We start from the raw sequence: 19,034 nt of genomic DNA, 5'->3' as shown, positions 1-19,034 counted from the left end.
CGGGCCGGCGGCAGCGGCGGGCAGGGCCAGGCCGGGCGCGGGAGGGCGGCGGGGCCGGGGCTGCGGCGGGACCTGCAGCCCCCGGCCATGGAGCCGCAGGTGGGGCTGCCGGGGAAGGGGGGGACCCGCGGGCCGGTGAGGGCCACCCGCGGCCAGCAGCGCTAGAGGAAGGACCAGCCGAGCCCCTGACAGGTGTCTCCGCCGTAAGTGCCCTTACGCAGTCCCTCGAGGACTGACAGACTTTGCGTTTGTTGTTATTGCTGCTGCTGCTGCTGCTGCGATCCTCAAAGATGATGTTGGCGGAGCAAGCCCAAAAGTGGTTCCCAACTCACGTGCAAGTTACGGTTCTTCAAGCCAAAGGTCTGAAGCCAAAAGGTAAAAATGGCAGCAACGATGCCTACACCATCATCCAGCTGGGCAAGGAGAAGTATTCCACCTCGGTGGCTGAGAAGACGCTGGATCCCATCTGGAAAGAAGAGGCCTCCTTCGAGCTCCCTGGACTACTCATGCAGGAGAATCCAGAAAAATACATCCTGTACCTGATTGTCATGCACAGGTCGCTGGTGGGGCTGGACAGGTTTTTGGGACAGGTAGCCATAAGTCTGAATGATATATTTGAAGACAAGCAAAGGCGGAAAACAGAGTAAGTGATGGTTGGTTTTTTTCATTATAATTTGTATTCTTTGGACAGTTGCACTTGGGGAGGGTGGGAAATAGTAGCTTTACTATGAACGTAAGTAGTTTGAAATGAAATTGGTACCTTTCTGTCATTGATTCTGTGTTCAAATCTCTTAACCTATACAGTTATGTCATTGTGGCCTGACCTCTTCCAGAGGAGTTTACTGTAATCAAAGTGCTTACTGTGCACAGGGAAGGACTGTCAATAACATTAACTTTTCTGACAAACTCTTGTGTGTAACATGAACTCATTACAGACTGTTTATCTAAGCATTTTTCTTTGTTCTGCACAGGGCCATACCCCCATTCATCTCCTACCTCAGTTTGAACCATGCTTGAGACTCAGATGCCCTGAAAGCTGGTGTGGTTCTCTTTAAAATTGTTTTCCTTCAGTTGCTTCAACCACGTGTCTTTAAATATTTTATATTTATGTTTTAGTGGTCAATGAACTGTGACTTAATGAAGGCTTACCACAACAGCACAGTGCTTTGCTGGTCCTGATTAATCTTAGGCCATGATCCCACAGGCTGCACTGTACAGCAGGCCTCAGCTGAAAAGACTGAAGAGAAATTTCAGCTCTTGTGGTAGCTTCCATCACTACCTACATAAGCCTTTGTCAAATAAATAGTGTTTGCCAGGAAGTTCAGGCACTGGAATGCAAAAAGAGGAATTTTTTTTAAAAAAAGGCATCATAGCAGTTTTTGAAGTTGAACTGTACTTATCTAATTCTCTGAGTTTTTCAACTAAATGAGTAAAGCTGTTATAATTCCATGGTTGCACAAAGGTGTTTGGTACCAGCATAATTTGTCCTCCATGTGTGTGTGTAACTCAGACTGTAGATATGAGAGTACCACAGGCATGCCTGTGACCCATGCTTTGGGTTTGGTGTAGATATGCTATTCCCACAGAAGCTGAATCAGAACAGCTTGGAGACCTCCAAGTGAGGTCTGTGTTGGCAGTGACATAAATGCTGACAGATCTGTCTGCAGTGGTTAAAAAGTTCCTGCTCCAGGTACCTTTCCTCCTTTGGTGTCTCTTCAGAAGAGTACAAAGGCTCCTGTGCCCAAATCTCAGCTGCTGAAATTAAAGTCTGGTATCCATAGTGATGGTGGGTCTGTGGTGAGGTGCTGAACTTGCATCCAAGCCACTAAAAGACTGGTGTTGCTTGTCTGTCTGTGACTGTGCCAGGGTTGGACCTCCAGCAGCATTGGCAGTTGGAGATGGAAATCCGTATGGTTAACACCAGGCAGGGCTTCTTGGTCAGGCAACGGTTTCTGCTGAAACCACCTCAAAACCTGGTCCTACTTAAGTGCATGGCTGAGGTTGAAGAGCACCAAAGACAAGTCCAAGTCTCTTTGCCCTGGTGTTTGTTTTTGTAAACTGAATTTTTTGCAACACAGTATGTTCACAAACCATATGACAGGAAAGAAGTCTGTGCAGAATCTCTTGTGGGTTCACTGCCTGGAGTATTGCACTTTTTAATTGCTTACCTTTTTATGGATAAACCAGTTATCTTGATGCAATACATGGTGATGCCTGTAGCCTTAGGGTCTTAATTTCTGTTAACACTTGATTCAAGAAGTTTCACTGCTCTTTAGACATGTATCTTAAAAATTCTTGACTCATAAGTTGTAATTATCTTGCAAGTCAGTAGTCAACTGCCTTAGTTGCAACACCTAGCAACAAGGTGAAAAACAAGGTGAATGAATGAGGGAGGAACCCTACAAGAAGTAAAGACTGTAAATCTAGATAGAAATATGTGTTCAGAAGCTGGAGTAAAATATGTAAATTATTCCATTATTACTGTGAGTAACAAAACTTCTTTCCCCTAGAAGAAGAAACATAACCTCCTGTACCAGGTTTAGCAAAAGTAGTACTGGAGTTAGTCTTGCAAAATTATTCCAGAAATTTTTAAGTGGGGTAAGTAACACAGTCCTTGCGATAGTAAAACAAACATTCAGATCTGCAGTATTTTTATAGGAAGTTATGCTTAGCAGGGCTCCATAGGTGTTCTTTATTTTATCATTTCTTTCTCTGAAGTGGGAGGGAGGAACTCCTGCTATGTAGCTGTGGAGCAGTTCCTCCAGTGCAGCGCTGAAATCACCGGGGAACGCCACGCGCTGCCTGCGAGCTCTGCTGCACGAGATGGGGGCATACGGGGGAAGCTTTACAAACAGCCTGAGTCCTTTCTTCAGAAGTTACTTGAGCATTTAAGATTGCAAATCTTATTAAAAGTTGATGGGTGTTAGGCTTCTAGGGCCGAACAGCCGTACTTGTAAAAGTCTTATGTAAGTGTAAAAGTGCGGCTGGGCGGCAAGTGGGATTTTTGGCAGCGCGTTCTCGCGTAATGCTGATTTAAATTCTTACCAGGAAGGAGCCACTGAAAAGTCCAGTTTTCCCCTTGGTGTCTTTAGGTGCTTAGAAACCTCAAAAATGTCCTTTCTAAAACTCGCTTTCAGACAAAAAAAAAGTAACTTAAGAATTAAGTTTCGATGTTTTTGAGAAGTTTTGTGGTTGTGTGCCCTCGTGCCACGCGGGTGGGTCGTGGCTGTCTCCTTGAAGCACTCGCTGGAGTTGTGGATGCAATATTTGTATGTGTGTGTGGGACGAGGGCAAACTTTCAAGGATAGATTTACGAATGCAATCTCGAACAAAATGCTCTTTTCCCCCACTTTATTAAATCCTTTTTGATAGAAAATATTCCTATTCCTGTGTTGGCAGTAAACTAGGGGTAATATATTTGGACCTGAAGACCTTCTAACTGTGAGTGTGGTGTGGGAACTGAGACACCCAGCACCTTTCAAAACCAAGTCCAATGTCTTTGTTACCGAAGCATTCTGATGGTTGAAAGCTATATTCATTGTTTCAGAAACGCTAATCTGTTTTATTAAGCAATGTTTTTACTTTCAAATATGTTCAACAGGCTTGTGCTGTTATTAAATCCAGAGTTATTTTCTTATGTTGATGTAACCTTAACATTTCTTGCTTTGTTTGGGGATGAATGAGATCCAGTTATTTGATGAAGTGTCTATTGGTAATATTTCTACTTTTTAATATATTTAATAGCTTCCTCTTTCCAACACAGCTGTACATATGGTGCTGTAAGAGACAGACTCAAGAGTCACCAGGGTATTGCAAAAAAGATATTTAATATTCTGCACAATGCTGAACCCTGTCAGCAATTCCCTAGTGCTTTTTTAGTAAGGAGGTATGAGAAGTGAAGGCTACCAGCTGATTCTGAATTCCTAGGAAGACCGTGGGGTGTGTGACATTTGGCTTTTTACATATTTTTTTAATTTAATGTTTTATAATTTGGAAGAAATAAATTTCAAAAATCATTGCAGACTCAGGAACATTATGTTAGGGAAAAATAATTTTTTTTTCTGTGGAGGTTTTTATGTTACTTGTCACATCTTAAGACAAATACTCCCTGCAGTAAAGTTTTCAGGCAGAGGTCTCATGATGGGATTGGTCTTGTGTTCTAAGAAACTTGCTCTGGCTCAAGACTTAATAAAACAATGTAGTATCTTTACTATAACTTGATAGGGAAAATTTTGTACACAATATCATACAATGCCCTTTTGCTTTCTGAAACTGATGATTTTTCAAATTCTTAAAAGTAAAAATTGCTGGAACAGTTAGGTCCAGATGCAGCTCAGATGGTCCCTCACTAGATCTCTTCCAGAGACTTCATCCAAAGCATCTGCAGGATCCCAGTTAATTTTCTTTCTTTCCTAGTGCAGAAATGCCCATTGTACTGTGAAAGTTCGTAAATTTGTGTCTCTGACATCTCATCTCTGCTGTAGTTGGAAATGGACAGGGACTTTTTACTTCTGCTCTTTTTTCCAGTGCTGAAAACTAGGCTCCAGATGCTGAAAGATTTTACTGAGGTTTTTTAACACTTCAAAAAGCTTTGGAAAAGCTTTAATGGAAGTGTATTTAGCATAAGTTTTCAAATGTTACATTTCTGACATGGCTTTTATTTTTTGCAATAACATTGCGAGAGTTTTTTAATTCATCCTAAGAAATACATGGCAATTGTTTCTGTCTGCTCTCGCAAAATAAATATACCTCTTCTACTCTTCAATGAACAATGAACATATTCATCAATGAATGAACATCAATCAATGAACATACTGTTTTTAAGCATATATACTTTTTTAAAATAATTTCAATTCACTTATAATTTACAGTTGCCTTAATGCTGCTCATAATCTGATTGCATAGCATCAAAACAAATTTTTGAGTTACCATGAAATAAAAAATACTAACTTTCTGAAATGTCTTAATTTACTGAAGTATTTTTCAGTTGTTTTTTACAATGACTCTTAACTTTCCTGGTGTTACTTATTTCCTCTGCTTTTGCTTCATCCTTGTTACTCTCTAATTCCACTCTGTTTATTGTCTATTCCTTCATGAGCTTTCCTGGATGTCTCATTTTATTGTATGTTCGGCTGATTTAAGATGTAACACTTGTTTGGAATGCTATAAATTTGAGAAGGCAGGTGATGTAGAGTTATTATTTCTTATGGACATGGTGGAGGAGACATCTTTTATTTGTGATTTAGTTCTTCTTCTCCCTGGGGTCTATAATACCTCAACATCACTCCCCTCCACTCACACACAAATTGCAGCACTTGTTAAAAAAATGCTTGCTTGAGCATAATACAGTGAAGGAATCTTGGCCTTTTCTAAAGATGCCTCTCAGCTTCTGTTGATCATAAAAAAGAGTCAAAACCAGCTTCTCAGCAAGCAAACAAAAGGAACTCATGGCTGACCATGATCAGTACCCCTGTGTGGTAGGCACTGCCTTTAGTGCTGCTGAGCTTCCTGGAAGATATGCAAATGGAGTGACTTTTTCCAAATTAATGTGAATTCTTTCTTGGCAGCTTCTGTCTTGGATATAAACTCCCTCTTCAACTGCCTCTGCTCTGTCCTCTCTCTCATCTGTAGCAGCATAAGCAAGAGGGAGGCTTCAAATACATCTGGAATTATGAACAAGCAGACAACTAGTAAATAGATAATATATGGGCTCAGTGCTTGTTAATGAGTGGCAACCATTTTAATAATACTTCTACAAAACATAGCACACTATTATTTACTCATGTTTAGTCTTAAATTTAGTTTAAACAAGAAAAATGAAGGGATGAGCTTCAATAGTAGTGGAAATGGCAGGGTGTAACAGAAAATGTCTTTATTGTGGTTAAAGCAAGAGAAAAATCTTGTTCCACTCAAGGCAAAAGTGGGAAGAGTAGTAACTTAGAAATTTGTTAAAGGCACAGAAATAAAGAGCAGCCTGGAGATTCTGTATGGGTTGTCTTGTGGTACCACTCATTAAATGAAAAAAGAAAATAAGGGATGTCAGTAGTGAGGAACAAAAGAGAAAGATGGTTATGGGAGAAAACAAAGTTTTGCCCAGCTGTAGCTTTATGGACTGATATTTTCAAATTTTTCATTATGGAGTGATATTTTCAAATTATTTAATAATATTCCTAGCATTTACATTTTGACAACAAAATCCATGCACATCCTCTCAATAAGTCATAACTCTGAGTCAGAGTCTAAGTGCCATCTGTAATGAAATGCTTCTCCATTTTCTGTGCACACATACTCAACTCAAATAACTGGCTTTAATTCTCATACCTTCAGTTAGTTTGTTTCTAACACAGAAGTATTCACACATAGTCTTTAGCCAAAATAATAAGTAAACTAAGACCACTTTAATGACTTTGATTCCAGTTGATGTTAGCAAACCCCATAGTGCGGGTGTTGTGATAGCTGTCAGTTCCCATATGTTTTGTGGTGTTATAATGTCACTCTGTAGTATTTATTTTAAACTTCTTTCAATATCATTTCAGTTGGCTTCCAGAAAGTAAGAGTATTCATCTTTGTGAGTGTCATCACTTATTTTAATAAATAATTTGTTTTCTTCTTAATTTCCCTTCATACCCAATGCAGTCTGTGCTCAGCCCCTTGCCTTAATTTTTCCTACTTGCTGACTTTTGGGGCAGCCTCTCAGTATGGTATCAGAATGATTTATCACAAAACATACTTCTGCATTTTTCAAAGTGCATACTCTGCTAAATGAAAATGTCAGACAGTTCTGGGCTTTGGATGTTGTTTTTTATCAATTAGCTGTGGACATTTTGTTAGTGGGCTTTTGTGGAACAAGTATCTTCAGTGTATCTATCTTAACAATAATCATCAGTTTTGTTTTTGTGACAGCTGATGGACATGTTCTATCATTGAGATTCTGATGGTCTTTTATAGGGGTAAATTTAGAAGTATCTGCTTGTATAGAAAATTAAAAGTGTAGCAGATCAGGGTGCTGATTTTTGCCTGTAAAATCAAGGTCAGAAGCCTTGGTGGATGCTGTGATGATTATGTGGCTTTTTGCAAAATTTCTTCAGTAATTTGTAAATTGAAATAAAGATTTTGTAAAATTCTTTGGGTTTTTCAGCAAAGCAAAACTAGATCAGCTCAACAGATAATTACTGGTAGAGTGAAGGTAGAGAGGGGTGTATTTAAGAAGGAGAAAGATGGGTAAATTCCTTCAACACTTTCCATCTTTGGCACTGTCCAGAAGACAGAGTTGGGAGATCGTTTGCACAGGATGAATGTGCTGGCTGGAACACTTAATTCCTGTTGAAACTGGTAGATAAGTTACCCAGTGGTTTGGGAGGCTGTCAAAGTATATAATTAAAATGTAATTGAAATTAGGTAGTGCTTTTTCTTAACTTTGCTGTCAGCCCATCCTGCTCACTGTTCCATGGTGAGCAGAACAGGCCGAGTGATGCTTCTTCAAAGGAGAGAGAGGGATAACACTTGGAAGTGTCAGATTCTGAGGCAGATTTGGAGGACAGATAAAATCAGAAAAGGTAAGGAAAAAACCAGCTGAAAGTCTATAGATCACTAACTATTTAAATTAAATAGACAGGCCAGGGTTTTGTAACTTGCTCTTTTGTAGTAGCTTATTTCAGTTTTTTCCTTCACCCTGCCTGTCTGTCTTCCCCAAGGTGAGGGTTCATTACAGGTAAGGCTGCTCAAGTTAGGAGAGCTTGCTTTTTCCACCCCTAGTTTGCTTTTTCCACCCCACAATAAACTAATCTTGTCATGGGTAGAAAGAAGGCATGCTGCTTCACATAGGGGTTTAGCTTCCTAGGGCTGCCTGGTCAGCAGGATTTTTCCTATTTAGCCTTGCACGTTGAGCTTCTCTTTGCACATTCAAGAAAATTGTCAGCATGCAGAGGGGCAATTTATAGAATACTTAAAAGTAAAAATTAACAGAAACCTGTGCAAGACAGACAAAGCCCTGAAAAACAGATGAGAGAAAGAAGCAAGGGTTGTTCTGATGGAAGCCATCGGGAAAAAAGTTGAAATTAGAGGGTGTATGGAGGACATTGCCCTAGAGAACATTTGAAGGTGAGAGCAAGAAGAATGAATGTGATTCCAAAGGCAATAGGGCTTCCTTTGAAGTTGGGAAAATTTGCCAGACTTTGTACAAGGTCTGTTTAAATAAAGACTGTCTGCAAGACTGGATGTAATATTTGGTTATTAAGTAAAAGGGCATCTGCTCTCATAAAAGCCACCATGTTTTGTTCATGTATGTTATTGGCTATTTTCCTACTTTGTACAGGCTTTCTATAGAATAAGCTTATGGCAGCCTGACAAATGGAGCATTTATTGTGGCTAAAAGTACTGTAAACAAAACCAAAATAGCAAGTTTTATTGGCTTTTATAATACATTTCAATTTTTTAAATTGGCAGTAGTATAGTGGAATTTAGTGTTTTAGGACCCAAATGTTGTTATCTGAAAACAGTGGACTTCATTTCCCCATTCTTTTTTCTCTCCTCTACAGAGCTGTTTTTTCTATTTGCTGCTCACGCCCATGTGTTGTCGAAACAGATTCTAATAAGAAACATTTATGGTCTTAGTTGCTCGTTCATGTGCAGCTCCACATAAATGCATTGCCTGCATTTGTTCTCATCTGTTTAAAAAAGTAATTAGTTGCCTTTGAATTTTGAGGAAAATCATGATTTGAGTCTGCTTCTCATATTGTCTTGTTATGAGCTGAAGCATATGGAACCTTCATTATAAGTGAAACAAGATAAACTCTCCAAGGTAACAAAGAAACCTTCTTGAAATGCCTATGAAAATTAAATATCTGTCTTTCATACAAAGATTTGATCCAGCAATCATTATTCAAATAGAAATTCCATTGAAGACCAGAGGAATTTTGCTGGAGTAAAAGAGTTTATGATTAAATTCTGTTGGAATCAGTAGCAGTGTTGAACCTGGTTCCAGCAGGACCTGCTGTTGTCTTCCTAGGGAAAGGAGAGTTTCTTTGTTTTCCCATCTGAACTAACTTTTAATGTCAAATTCTTCAAGATACGCTTTGAAAAGAAATGTAGAAGCTATGAAGGCAAGGTGTTAGTTGTGGGCTTCTCTTTAAGAAGAGGCAAATGTCAAAATAGTTCATTTGCCCTTAGCAGGTGAGTGCTGGTAATGACACAGCATTGTTGATTGGTGGTAAGAACACCAATAATTGTTAAATAATTTTTTAAAATAAAATACCTTCTTCCCCATAGCAAAACATTAAGAATTTATGTCTTGTACTTGTTCTAAAACAAGTTAAGTGTCATTGGTAAATTTAAGATTTTGGTCATTCAGAAGCAGAAACATAGAAAAATTCACCAGTTTTATCAGAGATAGAGTATCAATGTTTGAACCCTGTGAGGAGAGGGAAAAAGGGAATGTTTTGTTACAGTGTAGGCTGAGATATTAAATTTGAATGTCAAAAAGTGAAGTCCTTTCTCCCTCCTACACTTCTTAAACCACTCATGAGCCTTATTTGTGCTGGTGTGTATATTTAGTGTGTGGCTGAGGAGCTGTGGGAGGACTTTCTCATTTGCAGGATGGTTTTTGTTTGGGGTTTTTAATCTGCCCAGGAGCTGTCTGAGCAAGGCTTGCTCACTATGGCTGGGTACTGTTTCTATTTTTTTAAGGGAATATGTGAACATATTTTCTTTTAAGGAGAGTTTTAATGAAAGTAGGCTATCTTGTCTTCCAGTTTTTGCCATGTTATGTAGCACACAGACAATTGACTTTTGGTTCTGTTTTTGTTTTCTGTAACAACTCTATTGATGACTTAAAGTGTTTCTGGAATCAGTTACCAAAGAATTGAAGCATTATTAACTAAAAGGAAAAACAATCCATCTTCTTCAGACACATATTCCAGGTTTTGTATTTCATTTAAAGTACATAAATGAAGTTGCGTCACAACAGAAGAAAAGCTATTTTCCTAAAGATTTAATTATCCTTCACCTGGTTTGAGCTTCTGGGCCTACTGGTCTGGATTTATATTGTCCATTGTGAGAACAGAGGAGGTCTGATTCATTATTTTGCTTTAGTATGAAGTATAAAATCTTGTGAATATCACAAAGCAACATTAAAAAAAAAGGCATAATAATACTCCTTATCCTTTTGTTATGTCTTTGGTGTGTCACTTTTGGAATTATTTTCTCAACTCAAAACATGTAATCTCTGCCTGAAAACTTGATTACAGCTGTCACCTTTAAAATATATTTATGAAATCTGAAAATAAATTGAGGGCTATTTTTCTCCTTTCCTGACCTGTTTTTTTTTCCTATATTTGGCAGCATTGAATAATGTATGTATAACTGTATAATCCATTTTATATCTGTGTTAACAGACAATTTAATTTCTTAGTCTCTCCAATTCAAAAGTTACTGGTGGTAAGGCACTGTTGTGAGTCTGTGTGCATGGATTTCTCCTGAAAATGGGTTTAGAGCACTTCTTTGGAGCTGGTGGATCTGAAATATGCCCTTGTGACCTTTTGAAATAGGGAAAGGCTCTTGGTGATGGTTGTGAAGAAGGGATTGTGTGTTGGTCATTCATGTAGGTGAAGCTGTGGAGGGAAGATTGAGCCATAATTGTGCAGATGCTTCCATGGGACAATGGAGCACAATAGGGAAGGAATAAGACACTTGGATAATGATAAAGCTTTTGCTGGACCTGGCAAAGAAGCACACTTGGCTTTTTGAAACAGATGATCACACCTTTGATCTCTTTTCAAGGACTGGGGATTTATGTCATGGTTCCAAAGGAAATATTTCTGAAGTTAATCCTGCTGCTGACCTGCAGAAGAGAGGATGCTGTTGGATACACCTACGTGCTCAGTTGTGCCTGTGGAGTTTCTGTCAGCATCCAGAGGGGAGGCAGTTGCAGAATTGAAATGGTGGCTGACTGTTCAGGGCTCTCAGATATTTCTTAGCCAGCATTGCTGCAGTTGTCATAAATCTTTACCAGTGCTTAGAAGGAAGGAAAGAGGGGAAAATGTTTGCTAGTGTGTAAACCTGGGAAAAATCCAAGGAGAAAAGGTTACTAGATCATGTAGTTGCCACATAGAATACATTAATATACATCACTGCTAAATAAAGGACACTTGAAGACTATTAAAAAAAATAAAGTGTATCTGTATTTATAATTAAGTACAAATTCTCCTTCATAAGCAGATGGAAGCCCTTAACTTTGGTGATGTTTTGTCAGCTTCCAAAGTTGATTTTGATTTTGAGACAGGTGATCACTGCAAAGAGCTTCTCTTTCTTGGTTATTTAGTTTTGAAACAAATATAAACGAATAATTTTTTTGCTGAAAACAAATATAAGCAAAGAAGTTGTCTTTGAAAACAAATATAAACAAAGATTTTCAGTGCAGGAATGGTTGAATCTTTGATACAGGATTTGGATTTTCATACTTTAAATTGTTCTAATCAGATGCATTAACCAACTAACGGGAGTGTAATGATAGAAAAACACAACTTAATTTGCTCTTTTTCTCCTTCAAGGTGGTTTCCCCTAGAATCCAGACAAGGGAAGAGAACAAAAGACAGAGGAGAAATCAATGTCAATATTCAGTTTATGAGGAATAACATGACAGCAAGTATGTTTGATTTGTCAATGAAGGACAAAACCAAATCCCCATTTGCTAAACTAAAAGACAAAATGAAGGGTCGGAAAAACGATGGGACGTTTTCAGACACATCCTCTGCAATCATCCCAAGTACTCACACACCTGATGCAAATCTAGAGGTGTGTAGTGGTGAGGTGCAAATGAAATCAAAACCAAAAAAACCTTTCCTCTTGGGCCCTCAGAGGCTGTCCTCAGCTCACTCCATGTCAGACCTGACAGGACCCCACGTCTCCTCAGAGAAGATGAAAGCCAGCACTGTTGGCTACACCCATCTTTTCAGGCGCCAGCTGGAGTCCTTTGGTTCTGTTGATGAAGGGGGTAAGTAACACTCCTGACCATTGCAATTACAGCTCACTGCTCTTAGAGCATTGAGAATCTCTTGCTTTAGTTTATGAAGCACTTACAAGGCCAAAATGTTAAGTACTGCTGGCCTATTTTTTATGCTTTCTTTAATTTCTGGCAACTCATGATTGCTGTTTCTGAGCATAAGAAATAACTTGCATCGCTCATGATCTATGACAGTTTAGCATTGTCTCTTATTATGTCCTCATCTGAGAGTATATTGCATTCCAGAGGGGACTCTAGGCAAAATAGCATCTTGTGAGAAATAAGTCTAATTAAAAAGTCAAAAACTATCACCAAATTTTAAACCTGATTTATACAAAGAACTGAAAATACTTTGAATTGCTCAAAGTTATTATGCAACATCATGCTATTGTCTCTGGAATGGCACACCAGTCATAGCTGTCTTCTGTGTGGAAATTCATTTTCATGTAGGAAGCAAAAATTTCCTGTGGTGCCTATCCATAAACATTTCTGAAACATGAAATCAAGGCCACAGCTGTTTTTTTTTTTTTTTAATAGCTTAGTTAATCACCAGTGTTTTGAACTGAGGCTCAATTGCAAAGCTTCTAGATCTAAGCTAAAATGGGTTTTCTGCATGTCATAAACTGTGATATAGTGTCTCATTGATAATATACTAATGACAGATTGTTTGCAGGGAGTCTAAAATCTCCACACAGAAGGACATTAAGTGTTGATACTTCTAAAATGAGCCAACTTGACAGCACAGTTGATGAAACTGCACTTGAAGCACAAAATGACCCATTTAATGTGAGTGCTTCGTTACCCCAAAAATTTGCTACACTGCCAAGACAGAAGAATCCATTTGAAGAAAGCCCAGCAACGTGGGATCAAAACATAAGTCTGTTCTCCAAACCTGTCGAGATCAGAAAAGAAATTAAAAAAGAGAAAAAAGAGAAAGTTAGTCTTTTTGAAAGAGTGACTGGAAAAAAAGATAGCAAGAGGTCAGATAAACTTAGCAATGGGGGATCAGAGAGTTCTAGTGACTTGAAATCACCGAGTGCGTTTGGGGAAGCTCATCAGGAGAGTTTTGATTATGATTCCACTAATCCGTTTATGGCAAACTTCAAGCCTACGAGCATGTTGCCATCTTCAAGGTAGGTTTTTGCTGTATTTCAATCTGATATCTTGAACATGTTATATAAATGAAAATGTGGAGTATTGAGGAACACAATCGTCGTGCTTTATACATGTTTATATCAGTGCTTTTCTGTTTCTAAGTATGTTACAAACTTTTTATGTAATTTGATCGTTTCCTGCTTTGTTTTGAAGTGACTTCTTTATTGCTAATATGTGCTGTGAAGGTTTTTGGGTGCTTGTGTTTGTGGAAGACCTTGTTTGTGTTTTAGAATGGGCTCTCCCTCAAGTCTCCTGCTTTACCTGAACATTCATTGCTAATCTATTACATTGCCCTAAGTCAGCTTTTGAGAGGGAAAGGTTTCAAGTGGAAGGGGAAGAGGAAACTGACTGAATAAGAGTGGTGTGCAAATAGGATTAGTGAAAAGAAATCCTGTGGATGTCACTATTTGGGGGGGGGGGGAAACAAAGGAGTATTTAGGTTCCTATGTTAGAGTACAAGAATTAAAGAACATTCTGTTTCTAAATGGGAGCACCCACATGAACTCTTATCTCACTTGAATTCATTTTGCTCACTGCAGCTTTGCTGAGTTCTGTGCATTGAAAGTGTTGCACAAGGCAGCAGTTTATGTCTTGAGCAGAATGAATTAAGTTACAGGGATGATAAAAAACTTTGATTTAAATAATCCATTCTAATCTTTATTTGTCTATCAATGCTTTACTTGTTTTCTTTTAGAAAAAGTGTAACTCACTTTTAGTTTCCTTCCAGGGTTCTGTATGCTAGTGAGAAAGATAATCTTGGCTGCCTGTCTCTCTTTATACATGCATAAATACATATATATATATTTATGTACACTGCCACCCACATATACTGTTCACAATAGATAAATGTTTAAGAAGGTAATTAACTTTCATTCCTTTGCATTCTTTTTTGTTTTGTATATAAATGACAGGAATTAGCAGTCCTTGCTTTTTCAAGGTAATCAGTCATTTCTGTGTAATGACTTAAATTTGGTAGAAAATGCATTTGAAACTAAAATGCTTCAAACTGGAATCCGAAGGCTGTAAAATCAATCACTGTTTTAAATGGAAAACATAGTTCTAGAAAATTCACCTTTTCCTGTGTATTAATTCCTTAATTAATGACGAGTAGTTTCTCTGTTAAAAAAAAAAGGTTTTTGTTGTCTTGTTCTCTTAGAAGAGAGGGATCTTATTGTGTTCCAGCTCAGTTTTCTACATGAGTTAGAATGCATGCACTCCTGATTTAAACTTAGAATTATTTTCTTAACAAAGCTAATCATGGATGTGAATTAGGGAACTGAAATGAAATGGAACTGCCTTAGAAAAGAAGTTGTTGCTAGAAGCTCATCTGACCTCAACAAATTATCTGCTTAGAGCCTTCCATGAGTCCAGTCAGTTCCTAGTGTCTTAAATGACATGTTTATACACAATCTTAGAATATTTTTTGTTTAATGAAGTATTTCTCTGGATTAGCTTAAGGTTAGGTTGTAGCTTGGTTTGTCAGAAGGTAAACTTCTGTTTTGGTAAGTTCCTTTAAAGAGAAATAATTCAAATAACAATTAAAATTGCATAGCATTTTTTTTTTAATGAAACACTGTATTCAGGCAGATGCTAGATATAACTAGTGAAATCTTTTGAAGTTCTTGAATGCAGCAGATCTTGATAAATATAAAACTTAATGGTAATCACGATGGACTTGTTTTCTTTGTTTTGTAATTAAAAAGCTCATCACAGTTCCCATTCAGAAGGACTGTAGTCATTTGTTTCTGTCTTTGTTTGAGAGTCCCTTTTACTGGTTCTTGACTTTTATGTAAACATAAACTTTTGATAAGACAAATAGATATTATTTTATTTTCAAACAGCCAAAACAGTAAACATTCTGACCTTTTTTGTGAAACAGCTATTATGGCATAATGTCTAGCACGCACTAAGTTAAGTTAGAAGCTCTTGTTTTTTATATGTTCTATTATGATGTTCTGTGTGAAGCTTTTAGACTTAGTTTACTTTCTTCCAAATGTATCTTATAGAATTATTTTCTTTTGAAGTAGAAACTAATACAAAATGTGCATATTTAATAAGTTTACAGTTTAAGTTTACCTTTTATCTGTGGAGGATTTCTCGGATGGAATCCATTTTTAAATTTTTTGAACTAGTGATACTGAAGAAAGAATTTGTATGAATATGTGCCCAAAATAAATGAGGCTGGGTAACAAATTCAGTATGCAGAAAGTGTAGAAAGGGAATTTAGTCTTTGGGTTGTTTCTTATTTACTCAATGTGCTGTTAAGATCTTTTGGATGAATCCCATTTGTGCAAGTAAACCAGGCAGTACATTTTTATTAAGGTGTGTCCAAAATTAGTGTTCTCTTGTGGACCAGGTGTTTGCTTTGCAGGTGGATCTCCCACTTAACCCCACTTTGCTAAGCCTTGGTTTGGGTGATGGAACATCCTGAGCAGATGAAATCCCACTGGAGGATGTATTCCAGGAGCACACTGGAGCCATAAAACACCCAGTCTGTGGGACCAGGCTGGACCTAGAGAAAAGTGGAAGGGAAAAAACCCAGCCCATAGCATCCCTCCCTCAAAAAAAACCCACCAAACCCAGCTCCTTCCTGTTTGTGGTGTGACTGTCACGTTCTCAGTGCTGGTGAAGCCACATCTGAAACCTCAGGGGGAAGCTTTTCAGTGACTTTGGTGAACCTTGGGTCAGGCTTAAGTCCATTCCTATTAATTGTGGTTGGCAATGTTGAGTGAGCAGTAACAATGTGGAGGACACAGCTCATGGCATCAGCTGGGTGAGCTGCTGAATAGCCCTTCACCAGCCCATCCTGCAGTGCTGAGCTGCCTGGCTAAATGCTCTGTCACTAATTACTCCTACTTACTAATTAAACAAATGAAGATAAGTCTATCTTCCACGTGTTGCTCAGCTGCTGATCCAGGAATTATACAAGTGGTTCAGCAGCACTTCTAGGATTTTTTTTTTTCCAAAAGCAAGTATGCCAGGATTATATGAATTTTTTTAATTGCTATTATTTATTATTGTTGTTTCAAGAAGGTTTTAGAAGTATTTTGGAGAAGCAAAACAAATACCTATTTAGTTTGTATATAATACTTATTGACAGGAAATCACAAAATATGGACCCCTAATTTCTATTAATCCCTGATCTGGCAAAGTTGTTCCCTGGTTTTGACTAAATCTGTAAAATAGGGATGATACTTTGCCTCCTGCAAATGCTGAGTGGATAAATGAGTAATTTTAAAGTGTTTTTACAGATATGATATAGCAGAGTTACATAAGTGTTAAGATTGGGGTTTCCATTGTCTGTTCTAGGAATAGTATAGATATTTATGACCTGATTTCTTGACAATTTAAAAATGCAGGAGTCTCATAGTGAAACAAAAAATGCTGGTTTTGCAAATACTACAAAATCTGTTAGTTCCAGAGGTTTTGTATCGTATAGCCAATGAGGAATTTTTAAGTAAACAATGTCTAGTGCTCTTAGCCAGCATTTACCAATAATGATTTTGGTTTTGTACTTCTTAATGCACTGTTTTGAAACTTTTACCCAATATTGCCTTAAATTGCACTCATTCTTACAATTACTGCTATTGTGGCTCTCTGGAGGTTAATTTGCAGTCAGAAGCCACGTGGCTTTTGTGTTGAACACAGTTAAAGAAACTGAGGGTGCTCCTGGAAAACAAAGATTGTTTTGTGCCATAACCAAAGCCTGTGCATCGTTTTTCTGAAATTGTTTTTGTTTAGGAAAATACACGACACTACACTACAGGCTAATAAACTGATGTGAAAATTTCTCAATTTACACCACTTGACAAGTGCTAAAAGAAAAGCATCTTTAATTTTAATGTGTTATTAGGACCTTTTTAGAGAGATTGTACAAGTTATTAACAAGGTCCTCTGAGACAGGAGACGGGTAATTAACAAGACCTACAGAAAGGGAGTTTAGGTAATTAACAAGATCTCAGGCACTGGACACAGGGAGACAAATAGTCCAATATTTAAAGCTGACAGGTTGTTACTAGTCAGATCAAATTCCAGATCTGGGAAACTGGATTGGTGTTTGGGAGCTTTCTGCTAAACATTATATATATATACACATACACAAATAATGTCTGTGTCTGTATATACACATATATGTATACAAGAGAGAGGCATTAAAAAAAACCCTTCTAAAGCAGCATTTCCTTGACCTAACCACTGTTATACTTCACAGAAAAGAAGATAAAGCTTTTGTCTACATAAAGATTACACTTTATCTCAAGTTCTGGCAATAATTATGTTACATTCTTAGCAATGTGGAAGATGGAATAGTGGAGGAGAAAGGAACTTGTGACATGCTAGGATTCACTGTAACAATTACACATAATGCTCATATTTGTGATATTAATCACTGGTGAATTGGAGCATAAATTATGAAAATACTACTTAATTTTTTCTGTATTTTCTTACTGCTTCAGCAGTTTTTTAAATTTGTAGCTCAAAAAGAAAAAAAGGAGCAACCCAATCCTTCAACTCTTTTGCATCTTTCTGCTTGTAGTTTCTGAATGTGGTGATTTTCTTCAGCCTCTCTCCCACCTTCATCACAGTGGCTGTTAGAGCTGCCTGTCTCCTCAATGTCACATGTTCCAAACAAATCAAGGACTGCAGTTTTTTTTTTTCCCCAATGGAGGCAATGTTTGAAATAAGCAATGGCTCTGCATTTTGATATGGCCATTATTAGATTTGTTAAAAAACAAGTGAGGTGCCATGAAAACAGGAGGCTTTTGATAACAGCGATGTGCTTGGATCACATTAAATTGTTAAGTCTGAAGAACAGCTGATGTCTGCTACATTTCAGCAACATTAATATTTTGAATGTGTGATGGTCAGGTGGTTAAAGAAGCTTTTGCAACATCCTTGTGTTCCTCTGGGTTCCTGCTTCTCACTTGAGCTGTGCCAGCAGAGCAGGTGCCAATCTCGAGTGAGCTGAAGTTGTAAAGTAAAACCTGTTATCCCAAACCACAGTGAGGGTGAGTTATTAGAGCAATAACTTCAGCATCATCAAAGTCACTGTTAAAGGGTTTCAGTCTTTTAGAGTTACTGGCAACAGCTCCATTGGAATGAACCCCAAAAGTTGCCTGATGAGAGCAAAGGATTGTAGTGGCTGTGTACTTCTCTGCCAAATAGGAAATTCAGTGTACAATGCAATGCACTCTGCTTTTCACATGCCTTTTTCAGAAATGTTGCTCTCTAGGTATTGTTGTGCTTGCTAAAGCAATAAGGTCTGTTAAGACATTTTAGCACATTTATTTCTTGGTTATTAAAAAAATGACATCAGATGAACTATGGTATTTTCAAAATTTTGTTTCCTCTGTCAGTGTTAGCATGTCTTATTTTAAGAACAGTGTACTTTAGTATTGCTTTTCTTGAATAATTTTTTTTCAGTTCTCTACTGAAATTTGACTAGACTTTAGTCACCTGTGATCTCCAGTCTAGGTAGAGTATTTATTGGTGGACTATGACAGTGCTTTAATTGTACTCTAGACTAATTCAGTGTGGTAAAGCTGTCAGTGGAACATTATTTCAACAAGAGAAATACATTGATGGTACATGAGAGGCAAGGAGAAATTACAAAACCAGCAGAAGTCCTGCAGAGATTCTTAGTCTGTCCTGCCAGGACTGTTATCATCTGATTTAAAAGATCACTGCATGTGATAAGAGAATAATGCAATCTTTTGCAAAGCTCCTACAAAGCAGTGGTCACAGCATTTGGGACATGAGTAAGGTAGGCTGGAGCAATCAACTCTTTGAGGGATATTGTAGAAATACTTGGTATTAATCTTGACTTTTGCAGACTCCTCACCAGCAATCAGTCACTCCTAATGAGTTGACTCTTTTAGGAATA

General features: G+C 37.8%; 1 protein-coding gene across 1 annotated transcript in view; it reads left to right on the top strand.

Annotated features, from left to right (window-relative positions):
- Positions 1-290: 290 nt before the first annotated feature.
- Positions 291-19,034, top strand: part of RAB11FIP2 (RAB11 family interacting protein 2) — a 32,268-nt gene continuing 13,524 nt past the window's right edge. The window contains exons 1-3 of the mRNA XM_071446427.1: positions 291-643; positions 11,547-11,989; positions 12,672-13,131. Coding sequence (XP_071302528.1) covers positions 291-643; positions 11,547-11,989; positions 12,672-13,131 — 1,256 coding nt within the window. The remainder of the gene's footprint in view (positions 644-11,546; positions 11,990-12,671; positions 13,132-19,034) is intronic.

This window comes from Agelaius tricolor, unplaced genomic scaffold (assembly GCF_023055355.1).
Source record: "Agelaius tricolor isolate 1412-34295 unplaced genomic scaffold, bAgeTri1.0.p SCAF_22, whole genome shotgun sequence".
Taxonomy (NCBI): domain Eukaryota; kingdom Metazoa; phylum Chordata; class Aves; order Passeriformes; family Icteridae; genus Agelaius; species Agelaius tricolor.
The sequence above is the reverse complement of the archived record's forward strand: the minus strand, read 5'-3'. Positions and strand labels throughout refer to the sequence as shown.